General features: G+C 35.3%; 1 protein-coding gene across 2 annotated transcripts; it reads right to left on the reverse strand.

Annotated features, from left to right (window-relative positions):
- Positions 1 to 1,706: 1,706 nt before the first annotated feature.
- Positions 1,707 to 20,278, reverse strand: LOC139695128 (putative methyltransferase DDB_G0268948). Of its 2 annotated transcripts, none has more exons than XM_071593771.1 (6): positions 19,973 to 20,278; positions 19,734 to 19,894; positions 19,441 to 19,654; positions 7,938 to 8,035; positions 3,733 to 3,873; positions 1,707 to 1,923 (listed from the first exon to the last, which is right to left on the reverse strand). In XM_071593771.1, the coding sequence occupies exons 1-6, from the start codon at positions 20,081 to 20,083 to the stop codon at positions 1,827 to 1,829; spliced, it is 822 nt and encodes a 273-aa protein (XP_071449872.1). In that variant the 5' UTR covers positions 20,084 to 20,278; the 3' UTR covers positions 1,707 to 1,826. The 2 variants fall into 2 exon arrangements, with proteins under 2 accessions (XP_071449872.1, XP_071449871.1); XM_071593770.1 differs by lacking the exon at positions 7,938 to 8,035 and adding an exon at positions 15,721 to 15,833.
- Positions 20,279 to 23,548: the final 3,270 nt, after the last annotated feature.

Below are 23,548 nucleotides of genomic sequence, written 5' to 3' on the forward strand. Positions count from 1 at the left end.
AATCACAGGACTATTTGAACAGACTGACCGATGAGGCCATTGAGATCTGGCTCGAAAGTAATAATTTCAATAAGAATTCCATTTATCAATGATGTAACATGTAGAAATCTATACTGAAATGTATAAAAGAGGAGAGCAAAAATGGACATGTTCTCCAGACAATCAGAAGTCACTTGACCCGTGGAGAGAGGGTATACTTGGTCTGACCCAAAAATAAATAGAATAAATTCAGGGAAAAAACTATTCAACAGATTCAGGCGAGAGGTAGAGGAAGTTTGTCATCATGAGAAAAAAATGTTTGCACTTTTCCACAGATTTATTTATAATGCACAATGCATTTCAGTACATCGAACCATCTTCAGGTCCAAGACTGTTCTTGTGCCCGAAGATGGTTCGAAGAACTGAAATGCATTGTACGTTACGAATAAATCTGTGGAAAAGTGCAAATTTCGTTTTTATCATAAAAAAATTATTGCAGATTGAAGTACAAATCACTAAAATTTTTCAAAATAGCACCCTGGTGCATCAGCACACCGATGTCAATTCTCCACCAATCACGATACCCTTCCAGGAAGGCATCAACTGGAACCTCATCCAGGCACCTATTCACAGCCTCTGACATTATCTAGCGTTCTAAAATGGCTCCCCTTCAAGCTTCTTTTTAGTATTGAGAACAAAGAGAAGTCTGGTGATACGAAATCGGGGCTGAATGTCACTTTTGCAGCGGTCCAAGAGATCATATAAGATTGTCACATAGGACACCCACTGATCTTCTGACAGTACTTTGGCGACCATCTTGTCATATACCTTTCTCATGGCTAAATCTTCTGTTGCAATGCACTGTGATTTTCATAATATTGCACTCTTCGGCTTGCGTCTGACACCTGGGCATCGATCAGAATCGAGCATCTCTTACTTTTTGGACATTTTTGTCACAATGTGATGGGGATGGACATCCAAGGTATTCCTTGTCATCAACCACCTCTCTACCCTCCCTCAGTATCTTGTACCAGTGAAAAACTATACCTTGAGACATAATTTCATCCTGAACCCAATTTTCCAGGTTTAACACAAAATTTTATCGCATATCATTGCTCCAAAGAATGTGGCATCATGAATTCATGATATGGCCCTCTAACAGGGGTTAATTCAAGCAGCAAACTGCACACTATAATGGTCGAAAGACAACAGATCTGGGTCACATTGCTTTCCCAAGACCTCCCACCACCTTCCCCGTGGAAAAACACCCCACTCGAATCATCCACCTTGGTGAGAAAAAAATCATTCTTAATTTTGAGGGAAACCCTGTACAGAGCAATAATTTTTCTGTGACCAACCAACAAAACTGAAGTCAAAGGGTTTCCTATGGAAACAGCTCTTCTTACTCTCAATTTGAATAAATGCACTATAAGAGGAGGGATGGAGTAGGTGTGCTGAAGCAATACTGTCTTGAAGATGATGATTGAGTCATTCATCAAACATTGGCGGAGGAGGAGGACCTAACTAAGTGGAAAATCGGAGATTTCACCAATACCATATGCTTGGAAAGCAGCAGAAATTTCTTCACTCACTTCAAAAATGTACGATATTAACAAGGGCACTTCTTCAACTTCTAACCTTTAATTTGTGTACATATGTCCATATTTACAAAAATCAAAATATCAAAAAATAATAATACCAGTTGTAATTTGGTGAATCTCATTTATTTAAGCTATCACCAAGTAAAAATATGCAACAACGTAATTTCCAAGACATATTGATTTAACTTTTTTATATATATGTTGTAGTACATTCATATATATATTTTCTGAAAAGTACACTTTTTCTCACAATGCTTTTCTTCCCAGTAACAAAAAATATTTAAATCTGACTGTAATATCAGTCTCCTCAGGCTTCTTATTGCTTCCTGTGGTAGCCAACAACCTGCAAATGGAATATGAAGATCACTCAAAGCAAAACAAAACTATTAGGTTAACCCAATACTTTTTACTTGTTTTGATAAGTGAGGGTTGATTCCAAATGGTACAAAGCCCTAGGGCAGGTGACACTCCAAAATTATTTTACTGGAGCCAGTTCACTTCCTTGTGCCAGCAGCAGTTTTTCAGAAAGTTCTGGTCACCAGCAAAGGAGAAATATTGAGTTTTAGGCAGGGAATATCCTGAGGAATCACCAAGATTTAAACCCAGGTTCCTATGGTCAGTCACAAAATGCTCTACCCACCGGCCTAATATGCCACCTTTCACATATATAATTAAGTGTAATTAAGAATTTCATAAAAATAAAATATTATCCAATATATCTCATAAAAGGGAGTCAAAAATGACCATGGCAATGCCTATAACTACAACTAGGATGGATTAGAATGTTGTTGACTCCAGGGTAATGTTGACCAAGACTGCTTATTTAACATTAGAGAGCATTTGGATTCACAGATTCTAACTCACTGAATTTCCAATGGTAAAAAATTCAAGGAACCTTAAATTGATGATAATAATACATGCAATGATCTTTAATTGCTTCTTAGATCAAAGCTTTGGCATAAAGGAGGTCATAGTTAAAACAATATACAATACAAAAAATTAAAAATAAATCCTAATAAAAAACATAAGCGAAGTTCATAATACAATAGGAAAATATACCAGAGCTCTGGCCAGGCAAAATGGTCTTTTAGGCTATAGAAATATTTTTCCAGGAGGAAGGCTCTCAGTCCACAAGATGTCGGCTGTCGAAGATTTCAAAGATAGTGCGAATTTATTATAAAGTTTCAATGCCACATTAAATAGTAATGGTACTTAGTAGAAAGGCTGCCAGCCTGTAATCCTCTCTATGAACCTTACCTTGCCTCCACACTGAATGATAACTGACTGATCATCAGAGTTGGAGCTTTTACATGGATTCTACTAGGAATTAAAGTAGCATGGGTGACATTAAATAAATATTTGCATTTATCTAAGTCCACAAAAATCAGACTATCATCTGTAATTCCAGGAAACCACGGGTGTCATCATCTGGATAGAAAGATTAAAAATAAATGATATAGGATATGCAAAAATCACCTTTAGGATGTCATTCAGCAATTTTCCAGAAGCATCAATTTTCATGTAGGTCAAAAATTACAACATTATAGGTTTAGGGCTAATACAAAGTAAACAAGAACCTAAATATTTCGCAAAATAATAATGTGAACAGCCATGCTAAAGAACACATTACCAAATGTTCTGGACCATATTGCTTTAACTCTTAAAGTGCTGGGAATGCACCTCGTACGTTAGCACAGTAGGATGGTGTGAATGTACCTTTTCATATGGACCCCTCTGCCCACACTGAGGGTACAGATATCCTGGATACTTTACAATCATGCCAATCCACGCCCACAAGAACATATGTAGTATGGTGACATATGTTTTTAATGACATTATGTTTAGAACAAATTTTGGTGAATTCTCCCACTACCACAAACCCCATAGCTTCAGCCAAGCTTTTGACCTGGATTAATCATGTGTTTTTTAATTGTTTCAATCTTCAATTCATCATTTTTCATTGAAGTGATGATACATTATAAACCATAAATGATACATAAAATAAAAAGTTATAAAACTCTTTCAGCAATAATTTGATGCAATTGATAGTCATATATTTGGTGAACTACAGATAATTGGATAATTCCTCACAGATAACTACGCATACATGTGGACATTGAAAACAAAATGCTAAAATTGAAAGGAAACTCACTCGTTCTCAAATTCCTTCAAAATTCTGGCTGCCTTTTCTTCTCCATTCTCCCTCAAATAATATTGGAATGCTGACCAGCTACTAACATAGCCAATCAAATCAGCAAGTGTTCCTTTTTGTTCCAAGTACACTGAATCATCTCTGTTAATAGTAGGAAGTGCAATAAAATACATTTAGGTTATTCAATAAAATTTCTAATTATTACAAAACTGATGGTTAAGTTATTTTATATTTAGCAGGAGTTAAACCGCCCACCCTCCATCAAAACAACTCCAAAATAAATCCCTAAATCTTATTTATACATAATAATGTAATTATATATTGACATAATTTTAATAAATTACTACATGGATGAATAAATATATATATTTACACACACATACATACACAGGGTGCGGCGCCTAAATCCGGACATATTTCAATTTGAATTTCCCGCCATATCGTATCGCTCGCGATTGGCGCTCTTGAAAGCTATAGCCATCTAGTTAACAGTCATAACCTCAAAATGGCCGAGATATCACCCACAAGGGCGGAGTACAATCAAAGAACTGCTATTTTCGAAAGTGTTTGTGCTGGGCATTATATTTCAAAATGGTTTGATTCTTCTGGTGCCCCAGATCAACTGTTTACGATATTGTAGCTAATTACAATGCTCCGAAGAAGTCTGGGGAAGGTTTCGCTAACATTTGAGGAAACGCGTGCTTGTCTGGATTTAAGGGCCGCACCCTGTTTATATATACACATATATATTATAACCACAACTTTGATATGGAGCGTAGCTATGGCGAGGAAACGTGGTCATTGACGCAGGAGGATAGACGTAGATTGTAGGCTTTTGAAATGTGGGTGTGGAGAAGAATGGAGAAGGTGAAATGGACAGAGAAGAAAACAAATGAGGAAGTACTTGGTATGGTGGGCAAAGAGAGGGGTTGGTTGAGAGAAATCCTATGGAAGCAGGAAAAGTGGATGAATGGGGTATTGACAGTAATAGAAGACTGTAATAGAAGGGAGAATGTTAGGCAAACGAGGAAAGGGCAGAACAGGATAGGGATGTTGGATGGGATGAAGGGAGGAAGGAATTACTCAGAGATGAAGAGGGATCTGATGTAGACTAGGTTGCTGGATTGTGTTTTGTTTTGTTAGGAGCCACAAAATATTTATTTGGTAGTTGTGTCAATTCAAAAACCTACCGTAACCAATAGATTACCTTATAATAATAATAATTATAACCACTTCACTTGAGCAAATATGGTCACATTTGCTTTTTCTTGAAGTCCCCTTCCACAAATTTATTGATGCAATTTGCATGAACTCACATGGGCACACCTGTTTCAACTAATATTACACAAATTTTGTTCACAAAGAGCAAATAATTTTCTCTCTTGCCAAAAAAAACACACATTAACAGTACATTGCAATTGATTTCAATGAAATAAAAAGGCATTTTCATAATTACTTGAAAGTCAATTGCTGCATTCAGCTCTTAGAGGAGTAACTAACCTCGAGGATGAGTAATGATATAGTAAATTTAAGTTACGTTTGATGATCCATTGTATGGGTTAGAATGCATCTCTTTAACTGAATATCTTAAAATTTTTCATGGCCTTGTTAATAAGGCAATTGCAACTGTGGCAGATACTCTTATACTAGAAAAAGAGAGCAAGGAGGTATGTTTCAATCACCAAGAATGTGATGAGTGGAATCTTTAAAAAACGTAAAACAGTAAGCAAATGCTCTAGCGAATGTTCTAATTCAAATGCTCTTCCTAATCAATCGAAAAGGTCATTCTGACACACGCAAGCAATGTAGACAATCATATTTCCCAGATTGCACCTTTATCTTATACAATGCACTTAGTCAGGCGCCATTTGTCCACAATTTTTAAGACTGGAATATATTTTTATTTTTTCCATGAACGAGATCAAAAACAGATATTTGTTGATATATAGTTGAGATATTTGTCAATGAGTTACCATTTGTACAGGATTCCAGTGGTCAGAGGCAACTATATGGACCCTGGTAGATTTAAATGAGGTCCTGCCCTCTAAGGGACAGTGTATTGCTACAATTCTAAGCTCAATTGCTTGCGTTATAATTTTTCAGTTCCATACTCTTTTCTTCCCTTCATGCAGTCCAAATACTTTACCCTACCTTGCATGCTCACCATCTTTATCACCCCACTATTTCTTCTTCCCAACAACCTTCTCCCTCCCTTTGCCATGCCAACTGCTTTTTCTTTGGTTTTACTTTCCATTCATTGCTGTTCTCTCGAAGGCCAACTTGTAGACCTACAGCGCACTGCCTTACATCAAAGTTTGCATCGGCCTTTTGTTTATGCCTTAACTCAAAACATTCATTTACCTAATGCAATTTTTTCCTTCATACCCTTACTACTCTGTACACCTTCAAAGAAAATATTTCCAGAAGTGAGGTGTTCTATGCACTAATATATGCCTTTAAACCATAATGTTTACCTTAAGCTTCTTATTTCTTGAGAACCTCATCACCTTCATTTTCTTATCATTGTATTTCCATGTCTCATAGCCATGGAAAAGTACAGTCCAAACTTTTTCCAAATTCACGTAAATGTTCAATCCATGTTGCAACTGACTGGAATGTCTTCACATCTCTTCTTGATGAATTTCAATTATGTTCTGAATCTTTACACATGAATCAGCCTTCACCATTAGAATTTTAGCTCTATCATACCACCAAAAGGAATATATCCACACAGGATAGCTATGGAAAACGTAGTTAACAAATAAATTATTTAGCATCACTGGCTCGGTGTGTAATATGTACTTCATAATGGATTATGTTCTTCTAACTTAATCAGCCCATTGATTCCTGGTCAACAGTCTCACATAAGAAAACTTCAACCTACTAGTCCACACTCTTGTCATAATTATCAGTAAAAAAATATCTGTTGTATTGTCACTACCTGGAGAGAGAGAATCCATGTTTCATTGTAACAGACATTCTCAACATTTTATGCATAACTCATGGAAAGTAATTAATGTTAGATACATGATAACCAGTGAATCAACCTGAAGGTTGGTTTGATAGGCGAGGGTAGATCTCACTTAATACTTAGAAGGCAAGTGAAAATCACACATTATGAGGGCAGGAGGGCCGGTTCCTTTCCCAGTGCTGCCTAAGGTTTCCCAGAAAGATCTGGTGCCAGAAAAACCACAGACAGCAGGTACCCTTGGGCATCACTTGGAATCAAACCCAAGCCCTCTAGTCAGTAGCCCAGCACTCAACCCACTGGAATACCATTATGCACCTTTATGCACACATTTGGACACAATTATGAAGATTGTGGGAAATACGGGCAGTTCAAAAAGAGTGATCATGAATTTTTAGCATAATTTGTACAAATTTGACTTAGTCATGCTGTTAGCTTAATGTGCAATGGAGGTATAGGTGGGGCTCCTCTTAACTACTGCGTGGCATGATAAGCTACTGTTAAAAAGTTGGAAGATGCTTCATTCACTCACGGCAATGTAACATGAAATAAGCAAACCCTGCACTGAAATTTTGATTTTGCCAGGAAAAAATTATCAGACAAGGTTTATGTAATTTTACAAGGAGGGATTTTACCTAGGGAGAATCTGTTCTTCCTTGTAGCATAGATATAAGATGGTTTGGAAAGTTTCGAGAGATGAAACAATTAAATTCAAAGGAAGGTGTATCTGGAGCTTAAAGACCCTCCTCTTGTGGCAGTGAACACCACCACTGCCATTGAGAGAAGATCATTTCAATTTAGATCAAGGGCCATTGATTCAATACTAGAGCCAAATAAAAGAAACTTAATACCACATATACACTGAAAAAGACTGCTCATTTTGAACATATCTCGTAGCTTGAAATTACATAAAACAATAATGGTTTTACTATTACAATATACAACTGCTGTCCAAGTTAAAGAAAATATAATCTCTAAAACTGACAAAGTTTAATTCTAAATTATGCCAGCGATAATGTGAAAATAATGGTTAGTGAAAATATTGGGAGAGAGAAGCAGTCTCTTGTTAGATAAGTAAGAAGAAAGTGAAACCAAATAGAAGATAACATGCATATCTTTCAAGATAACTAGCATTAATATCCAACAAAAAAGCAACAAAATAAATAAATTGTAAAATAAGAGCAGTGCACTTCACCGCAAGCACTATTAACAGATATAATTAGAAAATTAAATTAACCTTTTGGTATCTTCAAGAGGGATTTTTATGCTACTATACTCCTCATCTACGAATTTTCTTTCAGGAGGCCAAAAGTCGACAAATTCACCAACATAGAACTGCGAAATTAAAATAAATTTTAGAATACACAAGGCTCTATGTTCCTATCACTAAAACAATATTTTATATACATACGAGGGTCATCCGGAAAGTAGTACCCGTTCGTGAATTAAAGACACAAAAGTAAATATTAACAAACATAAAAAATTTTATTTGAAAGAGGATACTTTAAACTACTTCTCAACATAATCTCCAAGCAAATTAAGGCATTTGTCATAACGTGTGACAAGTTTCTGTATTCCTGCTGCATAGTCCTTCGCCGCCAGCTCATTGAGATACGCGAGGGACCCATCTTGCACAAATTTTTGCATAATGCAGATGGTGTTTAACAATTTCATGAACAATTGTTCGAGAAACATTGGGAAAATGCTCACAGATGTCATCAATTGTGACGCGCCGATCGTTCCTCACGAATTCGTCAACTGAGCTCACCAGTTGGTCTGTAATGACAGACGGTCTCCCCGAACGCTCATCGTCGTGTGTGTTCCCCCTCCCCATGTTGAAGTTGCGACACCACCGCCGAACAGACGACTCGTCCATTACATTGTCTCCATACACCTCCTTTAATTGGCGATGAGTATCACATGGGCGAACGTTTCTTGCATTGAGGAATTTAATCACTGCCCTCACTTCACAACTGGCGGCGTTCTCAATTTTTTTAAACATTGTAAACAATCACAGAAACAACACAGGCAATGCTAGCGTCACGCAACTTGGCTCAGAGAAGGCAGACAAGCCACTGAAGCTATCTGACCTCGTCCAGCGGCTACTCGCGTCGTCAGCACTTCATGCGGCACGAACGGGTACTACTTTCCGGATGACCCTCGTACAAATATTTGCATGACGTTTTTATTACCACTCCTACTCAACAAGACTTAGAGGTCTTAAAAACTCCAGCAAAATGCCATGGTCTTCTAAGGAACTTATGAATTCTAAGCACTGCTTAAAATAATTTGCATTACACTAGATCATTCATACATACTGTAAACCTCCAATTGGTCGAAAATGCTGTCTGTTACTTTTCCCTTCCCCTATCTCAATGGTTCAACAATCCCTGTGCTATAACCAGCTTTGAAATCCTGTTCAGTATCTCTTGACCCACTTTTCCAGCCTTATTTGAATACATTTAAGCACATATACTGGATGGTCAAGGAAATGATTTCCTAAACATCAAGTTTCAACATTTGCAGAAGAAATATAATTTTTCCAGAGTGGCATGAATAAGTGATTACAGAATTTTGTCATAACTTTTCCCCTTTCACAAATATCTTGTTGTATATCCCTGGACTTCCTTATACAACAACAGTAGCAGTAATTTTATTCTCCAAATCGTTTTTTGTTATCTTTCCTTCATCAAATCAGAGGAACCAAGACGGAACAAAGAAAACTCTTCGATTACTTAAACCTAGACCTAACAAGGAATATTTATTCACCGTAAACAGTTTAATTTGCAATAAAATGACCACTGCTCACACTAGCTGAAATTACATAAAGGAATAAAAACCATCAAAATATAAAGTAATAAAAAATAGCCAGGGGTGATTAACAATACTGATCTTTTCAAAATATTTGCAATTATATGAAAAAAATAATGTAATATTTACTGATACATCATGTGAATTTTTATTTCCCATTACTCCTAATGCTTAACACTGTTGAAGATAGAAAGATTGAACTTCCATATAATCTACATCCGTTTATATCTATGGGAAAAAACCTGCCTTCCCATTAGTTGTAACCCTTTAATTTTGCACTATGAGTCTAGATAGAGAGGAAATTTTCAATTTTGAAGAAACCTATAAATGCATGGAACTAAGTGATGTCCTGATAGCTCATATAGAAAATAATAACATTCAGCAAGATGAAATACATTGAAGTTACATTTTTACTGCACATTATGGGTTAAATACTTCATTTTAAGAAATGGACATAATGCCTGGTACCTTCAATGGGATATCTTGAGTATTTTGCAACAAGAAAACAACGAAATTTTTCTAATTGCAGAATCATAAAAACATGGTCATCTGACAAAAATAAAAACATTCAAAATAGGTGACAGCATTATCAAGTTTGCAGGCAAAATAGGACATTTTGAAAATGTTGCCAAAATTACCAATTTTTGCTTATTTCCAGTTCATATCACGTAAACTGTAGAAATTCCAGGGGACCATCACAAATATTACATATGCATCATGCAAATCAATATTTGTGGAATATGGTCAGGATTTATTAGTTCTCACATTGACCAAATCACGCAAATTTTGATTTTAAGGCTTAATTAAAGGACTGAAGGTTCATACCATCATGATAGCGGTGATGTTACATACTGTTCCATGGGAGGTCGAAGTGAAGGAAAAGAAAAAAATGAGGAGGAAAGGGAAGACATAAAGAAGAAAGTACACATTTATCTCATCATTATTCCTGCATTATACCATATAAAAAGGATAAGTGGGCTTATCCTTCCCAGAAATACCTAATCTCATCTTTAAATTTATTTAATTTATGTACGGTACAAGAGAAAACTTAACACATCAGCTGGAAGTCAAATTTTCTGGCACAAAGATCAGACTAATCAAAGTGGTGAACAATGTCACCCCCCCCCCCCCCACAACTCACAGCCCACCCCTTTCTTTGAAACTGTATAAACCTGGTACTAAGCATTTCTATCTATTTGATGATGTTGAATTGTGACAACAACCTTATCACCCAAAATTTAAATTACTGTGGAAAACCAAGTGAGTTCGGTCTTATTTATCCTATTAATAGTAATAGTCTTAACCTAAAACTTTTTGCTGACACTTTATGTCCAAGCATATCATGAAGAGTAGTCTAATGAATGTCAGAGAGATTAGACATCAAATATATTCCTGTACTGTAATCATCAATTCAATGCTACTAAGTAAACAGTAAAGGTGCTGGAAAGGAGAGGGCTGTGTTGTCCTTAACGGTTAAAGGATGATAGATAGAAGGCAATCATTTGCTTCATGCACAAATCACTTTTGTTGGATTTGGCTCGTCTTGGAAGACCCATACAGTGGATTACTGTTTTTTTCGGGCTCATACGCATAGATCCAAGATGTGTCACCTGTGCAGATGTCATAGCACTTTGAAGCACTGCGATTGTATTGATTTGAGCATTTCTTTGCCCCAATGGACATAAGCATATACGGCGTGTGAAATTCCACATCAGGGTAGGGGGGGCCAGTTCCTTTCCCTGTGCTGGTTATGGTTTCCCAGGAAGATCTGGTACCCAAAAAATCACATAGCTTGAGTGGAGCTGCAGGTGCCCAGAGACTTGCCTGGGAATCGAACCTGGGACAGTAGTCCGGTCAGTAGTCCAACGCTCTACCCCCTGGACTACCACTACCCACCTACCCTGTACATATATATATATATGTATGTGTGTATATGTATACATTTAAACATGATTGCCCACCATTAGGCATACAAATATTCATTCACATGGAAATAGATATAAAGAAAAGGTAGAGGAACACATTTAAAAGACGAACACAGGAGAGGTGGGGAAGGCTGAATCGAGCAGATCACAAGTGCAAAACAACTTCCTTAACCGGGACCTGAACACTGTAACTTTCAACTTACCAGGCCGATGCTCTGATGTATTTGGCCAGTGTAGCTTGTCTCCTCTTTCTGGGTGTGTGCCACAAAACACACTGTTCCTATCCTTTAGTACGTTGCATGATTGCTTTACTCTTGTGTTGTCTATTTCTCCTTTGGTGGGTGAAACAGCTCCCAGATGCCATCTCCTGCCCAAAGAATCAGGGCACTTAGTCGCATAAACCCCCAGCAGAATTCAATGTAAATTGTTTCCTCGGTAGCTCCAGTGGTTATAGCATCAGCCCGGAGAGTCGAAATATCCATGGTTCAAGTCCTAGCAGAGGAAATATTTTTACAATTGTGATCTCTTCGATTCCCCCTTCCCCACTTCTCCTGGGTTCGTCTTTCATACATGTTCCTATTTCTTTTCCTTAAGCTACTTTCATGTGGACGAATAAATATAAATATATATATTTACTTAGTGCTGTTAGTCAAGTCACTGCGCTAACTTATAACCTCAATATTTACAGAACCTCATCAAGTTATAAAATTAATCTATTTTTTCAGGTTTTGAGAAGAAATCCCAGACTATGGAATGGTACCTAAGGAAAATGCAGATTTAGTGTACCAGTTTGCAGGGAATACCACATTAAAAAGTTCCTGATTTTAGGAATTCCACAGTAGGTTGAGTTGGTCAAGTTAGAAGTAGTTGATCACCTATAGTTATATTTTTGCATCTGGTAGAAGAAGAAGTAACTTTTAGAGATGTTCTTTATTATATATTTTGTTGTTACCAAAACATTGCTTTAACATAAATTAATGCTTTTATGTCTTCCTTTCAATCAATGTACTGAGAATATTTCAAGCAAATACCCAGGTAAAATTGTAAAAAAAGAAGCAATTATACATTTTCTAATATTGTTTCAAGATATTTAAAATTCTGTTAATAATACCAGAATGGCACCAGCTGACCATTAACAACTTAAGTAAGGAGTAAGAATATGTCAAGATTTTCAAAAGACAAAAATCTATAGATTTTATTAACTTCATTACACATAGAGATGGCTTTGAGATGGGAGGTGATCAGCAGGAATTTTGAAGTCTTACCAGCTGAATGGTTTTCCTTTATGAACAAACGCACACTTACCCTCTTCTCATAGTAAAAGCTATAAGGTGCCATGTAAATTAAAACCTATTTTAAATGCTATCTCTTAGAGCATAGACAGTCTACGCCTTCCTCTAGTTCCTGGAACTTTCTCATGAAAAATAAAATGCTTCATTTATCTGAAGCACTGCCCTTATGTCTCCAGCACTCATTCATCTCATCACTACAACTGCTTGATAGCTGAGAAAAAAATTTCCAGGATGAAATGATGACGAGAGACATCCTTTGTCCAAAAAGCTCACCATTCTTCAATAGCATGCATGTAATGTTCTAGAAATTGCACAGTTCTTTTGTGTGATACCCAACCTATGACTTCATCAAGATTGGAAAATACTATGGTACAAATGCAACTATATAGATGGATCTCCAAAAAAGTTTTAAAAAATTTTGTAAAGCAAGGGGTGGAACAGGTCCCACTCAAATGACTCCATTATACCAGACCATGTAATCTTCATCATGCTGAACCAATCATTACGGATAGCAATGGAAATCACATACTGTAGAGGATCAAAGCTTTACAGCAAGCAAACTACTGCAGAGGTTCAAAATTATTTCTTTAAGCAATTTTTTTTTATCTACATTATGCAATGCTCATAATGCAGATGAGTTTACACAAAAAAATTTGGTTACAAAACGGCAACAGGAAAAACAGCTATCTGCAGGTTAATTGTGTAACTTTACTCACATGGACTGTGTATATAATTAAAATGGCATTATAACATTGAGACTACTGTTGGGAAATATGAAATATACATGAGAAAGTATAAAGTTTGCATTGCTCAATTATTACTGAACATCTTTCACAATGTAAAGCCCAAAGGTGTCACAAGATTATGATTGGTAACTTGAGGTTTAGGTTCATAAAAATTAAGGGGGAAAAAAATACTAAAAGAACATTAATAACCTCTCCTGTAATTATTCATTCCATTTACGCCAAAAAATTGATGACATGAATGCAGAAAAGAATAATTTTTTAGCACTACACGTTATAGCATAAAATATCCAAGCAGATAGGCTCAAGGGGAAGCATAATTTTATCACAGGTCATCCACAAATGGTTAAAACATAAAAATTTAAATTAATTTAAAATAGATCAATGGATCTTATTATTTAGCATCCGTTTTTCATACATTAACTATGAACATAGATGTATTTTTTAATTGATACTTCACCCATTTCAAAACTACTGTTAATGCATTGGATAGCCAAACTTGAAAATAATATAGCATTAAACTTTGAATTCTCGCACTAAATAGCACATTTATACGAGTGGTAAAAGTTGATGAGTTCAACTGTGGACTCATACCATCATGTGGGCATTTTGACCAGCAGAGGGTAAGATCTCTGCACTTTTCATCTCAGACATTCTTGCAAAACCAAACTGACAGCCAAGAAGATGGAAATACCCTCAACTTAAAAAAATATACAATCAACATCACATACAAAAGAAGTACATTAAAACTGCCAGATGACACAGTTAATACTCACAAATGAGCAAAATGTCTGTACTTGTATTGGAATTTTCCCAAATCCTTGTTTTAGAAACCAATTGTTCCTTTTCCAATGACAAAGGCTTTTACTGAGGTATGCAGGTTTGGGGTGAAAGGCAACAGCTCATAGATTTTCAAGTTGGCTAGATTGAGAAAAATGGGGAAGATGTAAAAGGGAGGGATCCCCTTGGGCCTAAAGAAAATTACCAGTTATCATGTCCCATTAAAAGAACGATTGCATAATCAAGAAGCTTCCATGAAGAGGCAGGAGATTATTACCGGAACCTTAAGAATAGATGTAAAAAAAACAGAAGTAGAAACTTGTTTATGGAGTGGTGTTCTGCATGAATTGGAAACTTAGCTGTTGAGGCAAAAGGAGGTAGAAGTAGATTGGAGGCCTTTAACATGTGGACATGGAGGAGAATGGTGAAGCTTTAAGCAAAAAGGTGAGATTTTGATCCGTGCCACACACAACTTAAAATAGTGCTCCAATCCCAGCCTGCCAATTAAAAGGTTATGCAACCATCACCCTGCTGACCAGGAGTTCCACTTTATGTCATCCTCACCACTTAAACTGTACCTAGGTCCCTGGCTATGTGAATCATTCTGATTCCTGCAATGCATTGAAGAGATGTACATGTTGGTTTTAGTGATGACTGGTAGGTTTTTGAAGTTTGTTCAGTCATTAATCACACAATGCATAATGTGATATCCCTTTGATTCATACTTAATGTTCTGAACTAATCTTTAAAGTTTTAGGGCTGGTAACTGATTATCTCACTTCACTGACTCACCCAACATTACAGGTTCAATCAAAAGCCATCCAAGTGTTTCATTTAGAAAGGATCTATTTGTCATATAGAGCAAATAATACCATTCGAAAATAACTGCTAACTATTGGGATTATTCCAAAAAAGTATTCTATACACAAAATTTTGGCAAATCAAAGTCAAGCAGCCAACGAAAAATTACTTTTTCCCAGAATTCCAGAGAAATATTAGCCATCCTATTAAGGGGAAAATATCATTTCAGCACAATGACTTCAGCAGCAAAAGTGAATTTATATATGAAATTCATTCGCAAGAGCATTTGATTTCGACACATGCTAAGGTATCACAGTATACAAATTAAAACTTTATGTATGTTGTTACGCTTGTAACATTAAGTGAATGCATTACATACCACCCATTGCTATGTTACAATTTATTGGATTCAAACAGATATTTCCATAACTTCAATCCATGTAATCCATTGAAGTGAAATATCTACACCATATTCCATAAGCCTATAGTATTTTCTTAGATACTACAGAAATTCATTAGATTTAATTGAAAAATATTTAAGCAATATTTATATGTTTTGGCAAAATTTCATGCCATTGTATTATTTTTAATTTAATTAAAGAGTTAACAAATCCAACAATCAGTAATATATGAACCTTTTATACCTTGATTGAAATTTGTCTTTGTACCTTTGTAGTGGTCGAGTGGCTAAAGGAATCTGGTATTTCTCATTGCTATACATTCCAATATAACATTCTCTGCTCCCCTGTTGAACATAACTCCCAAGTGTGTCACCATAAAACTGGGAATAGAGATACAACCTGAGAGCATCCATTTCATGCTTTTCATTATAATTAATATAAATATGATTTAATTATTATAATATGGAATAACTATTCCAGGATTCAGTCCAAGAATTCGACTGTTTTGTAAGCCAGAATTCATTTCACCACACCTTTTTTGCTTTACCTTTTAAGTGTCTCTATACTCTTATACAATTATTCTCATTCAACAGTATATGTTGAGGGATCAATATTGATAGAAAATAAGTTTCAGCCTCTGTGATATAATAATTAAGTACAAATAACTATGATAATATCTCTACCCACTGAGACACAATACTACCCATTGAATTAGGTAGAGTCCTTTTTTTGGAACAACTCTTATGCCAAAACTATAAGAACGCCTGCAATGAGCAAATGCAACTTCCTGGTCCAAATTCAATGGCTCAAAATTTATTTGTATGTTAAATTCATGCATACACAACAAATCACACTAGATTAACTCAATGTTATTTCTTTCAACCAAATAATTTCTTCCTATTCATTTAAGAGAAATAAGTTATGCAATAAAATTTCACAGGTTTGCACTAGACAAATGCTTGTACTAAAATAGCTTTATGGTATGAGTTCATATGATATATCTAACTAATGAGGTAAGAAGCAAGATGATACATGCATTATTTCAATGCTCAAGCTGCTCCTGAATTCAACAGCTAAGAGCAATGACCTCTGTCCCCTACCTTCCCAAGAGTAAAAGTAGATAAAATGTTGGTTGAAAATCAGCATAAAAGAGACTTTTTAAATGTGGAAACTTCAGATCAAAATACTTAATATGAATTGGAAACAGCTGTACATACACTATTGGTCTGAATTTTACCCAGCCAATTGCTGAAAATGCTAATTTCTTTCAACCAAAAGTTTCCTTGCCTTGCCTGTCAATTAGCAATTCCACCATAATGGGATACTAAATTTGGACCAATACCGAGGCATCTGGACATTTTAAGAGTAAATAACAAAGGACCAGAATAAAAAAGGAAAAAATAAATCGCCAACATGCTGCATGACAAAAGAATAATATAAAAAAATTATAGATTTAAAAAAACTGGCGCACACACATGCTTTTACTTTCCTTCTTGGGCCTTGTCTCAGCAGCAGCCTAGCTAAGACCAAAGTAACCAGTTCTATAAATGTAAATGGCAATATAGCAGTTGTAACCATTTACTATACCCATCAAGTAAGAAAACAGATTGACAGTTCCAAGAGGGAACTTCTAATAGAATTCATTATTCAGATGGAGTTGATTTGTACATATAATCAAGAAAAACTTGGCAGTTTTTCATTGACTACAAATAATAAAAATGCTCCTTTTGGCCACTTTCATTTGTAGCTTCTTGGGCCGGCATGAGACAAACTGACTGCCAGGGTGAAAAACAAGTACAAGTTATCTATATAGCAGGCCAACAATTGCAATTTTTTTCAACGGTTATTTGCCCTAATGCTATACAATACAGGAAACTAAGAAACCTACCAGTCCTGCGATTCCTCTTTCAATTTGTACTAAATTTCATGCAGTTCATATATATTTGTAGAATTACAAGGGTTTTTCATTCACGCTACTCAAGTTATCATACTTAATTTTGAAATGAATGATAATAAACAGAATAAAATATGACAAGTTTTTTCCTCCTGTGATTGTATTTCAGAGAGCCTGATAAATTCATGTTTAAGTCTTCATTGATATCAGTAATTATTGATGAATCTTTCTTTCAATGATAAATTACTTTCACAATAAACCATTGTAACCCATTCCAATTTACCCTTAATTCCTCCAATTAATTGGATAAAAATATTTATATTCATCCTCATGCTCACACATTAATGCATGATGATCATCAATTAATTATCTACATGCTAAGGAAACTGCTTTGAAATTTCTGTATTCTTACAGGAATATTACAAAATATTTGCCTATGGTGACAAACAAGTTACTTCAACTACAGAAAAATAGAAAAATGGAATGAAAGGAAAACGCATGAAAAAGTGCTAGACATGATAGACAAAATTATAAGATTGGTTGGAATTCAAAGAACGAGAGGAGCTAAGGTAGGAAAAGTTTTAGCAAGAGAAACACTGAGGCAGTGAAACTTTGAGGGCAGTGATAGAGGGGTTAATGCGGGTGAGGGAGGAGAAAGACATTCGGCATGTTAGATCAAATAATGGGGGAGAAAAAGTATGTTCAGTTAAAAAGTGATTTACAGCAATTTATGATGTTGTGGTATTTTATAGTGCCATGCGGGACTTAGATGTGTGGTATTGAACCTGCGCCAATTAACTGGGTGGACAGCAGCATAAAACCAATCTTAGGATTGATAACCATTGATGATAAGTAAACCTTTCAAAGAAGAAATTATTGTGATTATTCTGAAAGAGGAATGAATAGTTTTTGTGCTACCAATTGGATAGTCCCAATCTCAAATCTACATTGCCACTATCAAAATCCACACAACCAAATCCAGCAGTGTAACATTAAAGAGTATCAGAAATTTTAATAGAAGCTCAAGGTAATAAAAATAAACAGGGATGACTGGAAGACGGGCCCCAAAAGCTTGCCATGCGATTTTTTCATAGATAAGAGATTAATACCAGGTGAGATCTTCCTCAGCTCTCAAAATGAATTTTTGTCAGATAACATGACATGTTTGTAGTTACAGACAAATAGCATATAAACTTGATCCTTCACTTAAAACCTAAATTTTACACTTGTTTTTTTACCAAGTCTTCATTAAAATGTGTATATCAGGCAAATGGTGATAGAGTTATTGTAACAATCCCTCAATATCTAACAAAATTCCCACTTTGTAAATCAGTAATGTTTCCCACACATTCTGCCAAAATGATTTGGCAGAAGAATTTCTAAATGAAGTCTACTATTGGGTGGAGGGGGTTTGGATAGGATTGTCAGATAGCACGGGTGGGGTTGCTGTCCTTTGAGCATCCATAAAAGATGAATGAAGTTCAAGGCTTCTTATGAACCCACTTCATTCTCTCTAACTGTCATAATTGTCAGCACAATCTCTAAAAGTTACTTACAAAAGAGGAATCTACCTATTAACAGGAATATTAAATAAAAACTGGGTCTTGGTATTAAAATGTAGATAGCTACAAATATTTTAACACAGGCTTAGTGATACAGCATTAAGTTGGATCTAGGCCAATGATATTCAAATCATACATAATATACATTACTAACGGGGTTATATTATCTCATCGATCTCTGAAGTTAACACCCTATGGATGAAGTTCAACAACTATAAAATGCAGAATAGCTCGCAAGTATAAAATCATATACACCTGACCTTTTCATCCATTCACACTGATATGTTCATGTTTACTGAAAAAAATATCCAAGTTTTGCCAAACTCGGGCAAATTCTGAAGGAATTATGGGAATTCAAACGCTTACTTTTACAAACGGCTTTTTAAAAATTATGAAAACCAGTTGATAAGAATTTCAAAAAAATGGTACAAAAAATAAGGGTTACAAGAATGGGAAGGTATTGGAACATGAAGTACATTGGCTTCATTTATAGTTTATTCAATATACCTCTTGTGCGACTCTAAAACAAACCTTATCAATTATAGGGGAGAGATCTTTGGCTGTCGGGCCACGGTACATCGGTCTTGGTAGTTGATAGCCATACAGGGCCAACGTTCCCCCTGGTATTAATATTCTTTTTACTTCTTCGTAAAACGCAGGTAGATTAAACCAGTGACATGCTTGTCCGGCTGTCACTAGCGTAACTGAATTATCTTGGAAATTCAGTTTCTCTGCCGCACTTGTACTGTCAGAGAAAAGACGTTAATTTAATCAGCATGAACGAGAGTGAAAATGACGTTTCCTGATTAAACATCCACACTCACCCGTAGGTTACATTTGAAATTTTAACTTTTTTATTTGCTTCGTTTATCGCAGTTTCGCTGGCATCAACTCCAAGAACTTTCGAGAAGTAAGGAGCTAAAGCCTCAGTGCTTTGGCCTGAACCGCACCCAACATCCACAGCCACTTCAAGAGGCCCCGGGATCTAAACAATTTGCATTTAAAACTTACAATCACGTTTTTAACGTTGGGAAAAAGCATAAGGCATAAATGTATGCGTTACCTTTTCACTAACGTAAGCTACTATCCGCTGGACCAAGGCATCTGGTGTTTTTGGTCGAAATTTGCTGTATATGGCAGCATGGCTCACAGTATCGAAGTACTTATGTGCCATATTCACTTTAGTATTAACCTTAATAACCCTGTGGATAGCGAAGAACTATGAATCGAGAGCAAACCAAAAGTCGATTACAAATCCACCCCCACGCGCTCATTTAACTTAATCGCTGGTACAGAATCTGTAAAGTTGCTGCTGATAAGTAAATAACTCTAGCAACTTAACCACTCAAATGTTGCCACTTCAACTGTCATGAAATCACGGTACACTCAGATTGTCTCGCAAAGATCGAGTTAACAAAGGCGCCAAATTTCAATAGCTCCATTTCGTAGACATACCATGCGCAAATCTTCACTTCAAGATTAACTCATCTACGTACGGATTCCGGGCATGATCATTTTATTATATTGTCTCAAAATTATGTCCCTATTCATCCACGAAGCTACCCACTTTTCAGCAGTTTTGGATAAAAGTCGCCGTTTCCCTTTTAATTTGTTAAAAATTACCTTAAACTTCGTTTCGAATTTCCGAATAACCATGTTAAAAATGTAAGTTACCATGAACTGTATGAATAGTAATAATTTAAAATAATTATAGTAAGTATTTAAAATTAAGATAAAATTGAATTAATTGGCTATTAATGGGAATTACCGTTTACAATATGATTGAATTACGGAAAAAGAAGAAAATGTCATCAAGACAAATATAGTAAAAAATGTTATAAAATATATAATAATGAGGAATTACACGAAATACCATATATTGATCAAAATCATGTGTTAGTTGAAGACAATATTGCTCACATGTAATGGTTCAGTTCTTTTAAATTTAGTTAAATATGAACGAAATATATCTGCTTTGGGAGTATTAATGTCAAATTTCTCAGTAAAACATTCACTCACCTTTAAAAATTTTTAAATGAAACAAGCTCATGGTTTTAGCATGAGTTGTTTGAGCATTATATGCGTATACATTTTTATACTAGGGCAAATTAGGTTTTAATAAGAAGGCTATTCTCATAGTTGATTACAAACCTCCAATTTTATCAACCCATCCAAACTTTCAAGAGCATTAGTTCCTAATACTTCCATCAATATGCATTATCTTCCTAGTAACATATATGAAACAGCATTTGTCAGACTTGCACAAAAGTTCTCATAACCACAGGCACTATACCAGAACCCAGTTAAACCGCCATATCATATGATCAAACCAAAGTTGCAAGACTAGGGCCAAGGACAATGACACTGGGCCCATATAATAAATTACCACATAATACAAAGACATAACTTGGTTTAAAAGAAAACATTATTACAGCTTGTCTGAATTAATCAATTATAAAATATGATGAGTATAAGCAAAGTAGAGCCAATGCAAATATGACCCATGTATATGTTATTATATATTCAAATAAAATTATTATTAAAATCCATATTTTCAACAAAAATACTTCCTTTGCTCTCTATCACTTGTTAATAAATTTTTTGAGATAATGAATCCACAAATATGAGTACAACTCGAGTATTTCCCTAATTAGGGCACAGTTTGAGGATTTCAAAATAACAATTTTAACACCCCTAGGGCATTAGCCAAAGGCAAGAATTTTAATGCTTCTGCCTATTTCATGTTTAAATATGGTAATCAAAATTTAAAGAAGGGTCTAGATACATTCTTAATATCCTTGGCAAGATTTTATTGAGAAATAAGCTCATTAGAGATAAAAATCTTCATGTAGAATTAATATTCTTTCTTAAGTTTCACAACTTATGTATCACACCTATATTTCAAGCTATACTGCATCATTTATCCTATTCAAACTTGCATTTGATGCAATACAGTCACATCAAATCATAGTATATAATTTTTAATCACCAGCATATAGAAAATAGTTCAAGCTTTAGGTGAGACTTTTAGCTGCTCAATTTAATGAATAAAAAGGATAAATTGAACTTCATACGGCCTTTTCTAAGACTGACTAAATTAAATAAAATTCCCTTTTGCCATAAAGGGTTTTTTACACCACTGTTCAAAGAAAAAAGGGGGAATACTGAGATAGGTGTGGTGATTTACAGGGAAAGTAAATTCCTTGCCAGTGATCAGACACATTCAAAATACTAAGATGTTCACATTTACACAGGGGAGAGGTGTTTCCCAAATAGGTTTACAAGGAAATAATCCTGCCAGGGACCATATTAGGGACTGCATTGCCATGGTTTTTTTTAGAAAACCACTTAGTGGACTCTGTCAAATGTTTTAGAAAAATCTATGAACAGAGCAAAAACCTGAGAGTCTTCATTCACTTTTCTTTGACAAACTGGTTGAATAATGCACATTGGTACTAGTTGACTTACTACTCTTAAATCTCTATTCTTCAGGGACAATTAAGTGATTTCATAAAGGAAATTATTTCCAACAAAGCAATGCAGGATTTTGACTATAATCATGAAGAAGTTCTCAACGTTGCTTTTGGAATTTACTTTAAAGACTGATGCCCCACAATCATCCTTAATTATATTAGTAAGGTGCCTGTAGATAAGTCACAAATGAGTCCCTTAAAATGCAAGGTATTAGGCAGCCATATCCTCTAATAACTAATTCCATATGACTGAAAATACTTTACATTGTGAGACATATTTTATATGTCAGACTATAAAAATGTGCATCACAATCAATCCTTGATAATTCTCATATTGAGGAAGAGACATACTGTTTTTTTATGAGGAACTCATGAACACCCAGAAATCATTGGTAGAATTAAAAATATGAATAATGGTAAGTGGCATACAATCCTTCATAATTTCCTGTTCGGTAAAATAAAAAGTATCAAAGACTTCATTTGTCTGAAATGCAGCACATAATATCCCAGCCCAACTAATAATAAGCAATAGTTGTTTCATTAAACTAGGTTCTTATATCTTTAAATAATAATTATAATAATAGTGCTGTTTCGCCATAACATTAACACACATTTTATCTTTGAAAGGGAGGAGCGAACATTTAATTTTTTACCAGTAAATTATTGCGTCATCTTGTTTAACTACATGACCACAGTTGGTAAAGACAAGATCAAGAATTCCCCTTGGGAGTTGGCAACAAGTATGTGAAACAATTTTGATACTTACCATTCCAACATAGATTAGGCAAATTATCTCAGATTGTGCAGGTATGTGTTTGGGTGATTCTAGTGAACTTGATATCAATAATTGTTATCATGTCTCTCAAAATTCTCCCACAGTACATTTATGGTCTGCCCATAAAATAAGTAGAATAATTCTGGGAAAAAAATTTTCAGAAGAAGAAAGTACAAATTGCTGAAGTTCTTCAAAATAGTACCCTAGTGCATTGATACACAGATGACAGCACCTCTGCCAGTTGCAGTGTGCTTCCTGGAAGGCATCGATGGGAACCTTGTCCCGGCAACCCGTTTGTCATGGCCTCTTAAAGGTTATCCATGGTTCCAAAATGGTTGCTTTTTACTCTTGGGAGCAAAAAGAAGTCCGGAAGTGCCAAATTGTGGCTGTA

The sequence above is a fragment of the Hetaerina americana genome, unplaced genomic scaffold (genome assembly GCF_022747635.1).
Source record: "Hetaerina americana unplaced genomic scaffold, ioHetAmer1.1.p SCAF_6, whole genome shotgun sequence".
NCBI classification, from domain to species: domain Eukaryota; kingdom Metazoa; phylum Arthropoda; class Insecta; order Odonata; family Calopterygidae; genus Hetaerina; species Hetaerina americana.

Excerpts from the sequence above, each read along its gene's own strand:
- LOC139695128 (XM_071593770.1), bottom strand. The coding sequence starts at position 20,083 with ATGGCACATAAGTACTTCGATACTGTGAGCCATGCTGCCATATACAGC. Across the intron at positions 19,895-19,972 it reads TAGCTTACGTTAGTGAAAAG|ATCCCGGGGCCTCTTGAAGT; the intron begins GTAACGCATACA and ends CAAATTGTTTAG. Across the intron at positions 15,834-19,440 it reads TCTCCCCTATAATTGATAAG|TTTTATGGTGACACACTTGG; the intron begins GTTTGTTTTAGA and ends CTCTATTCCCAG.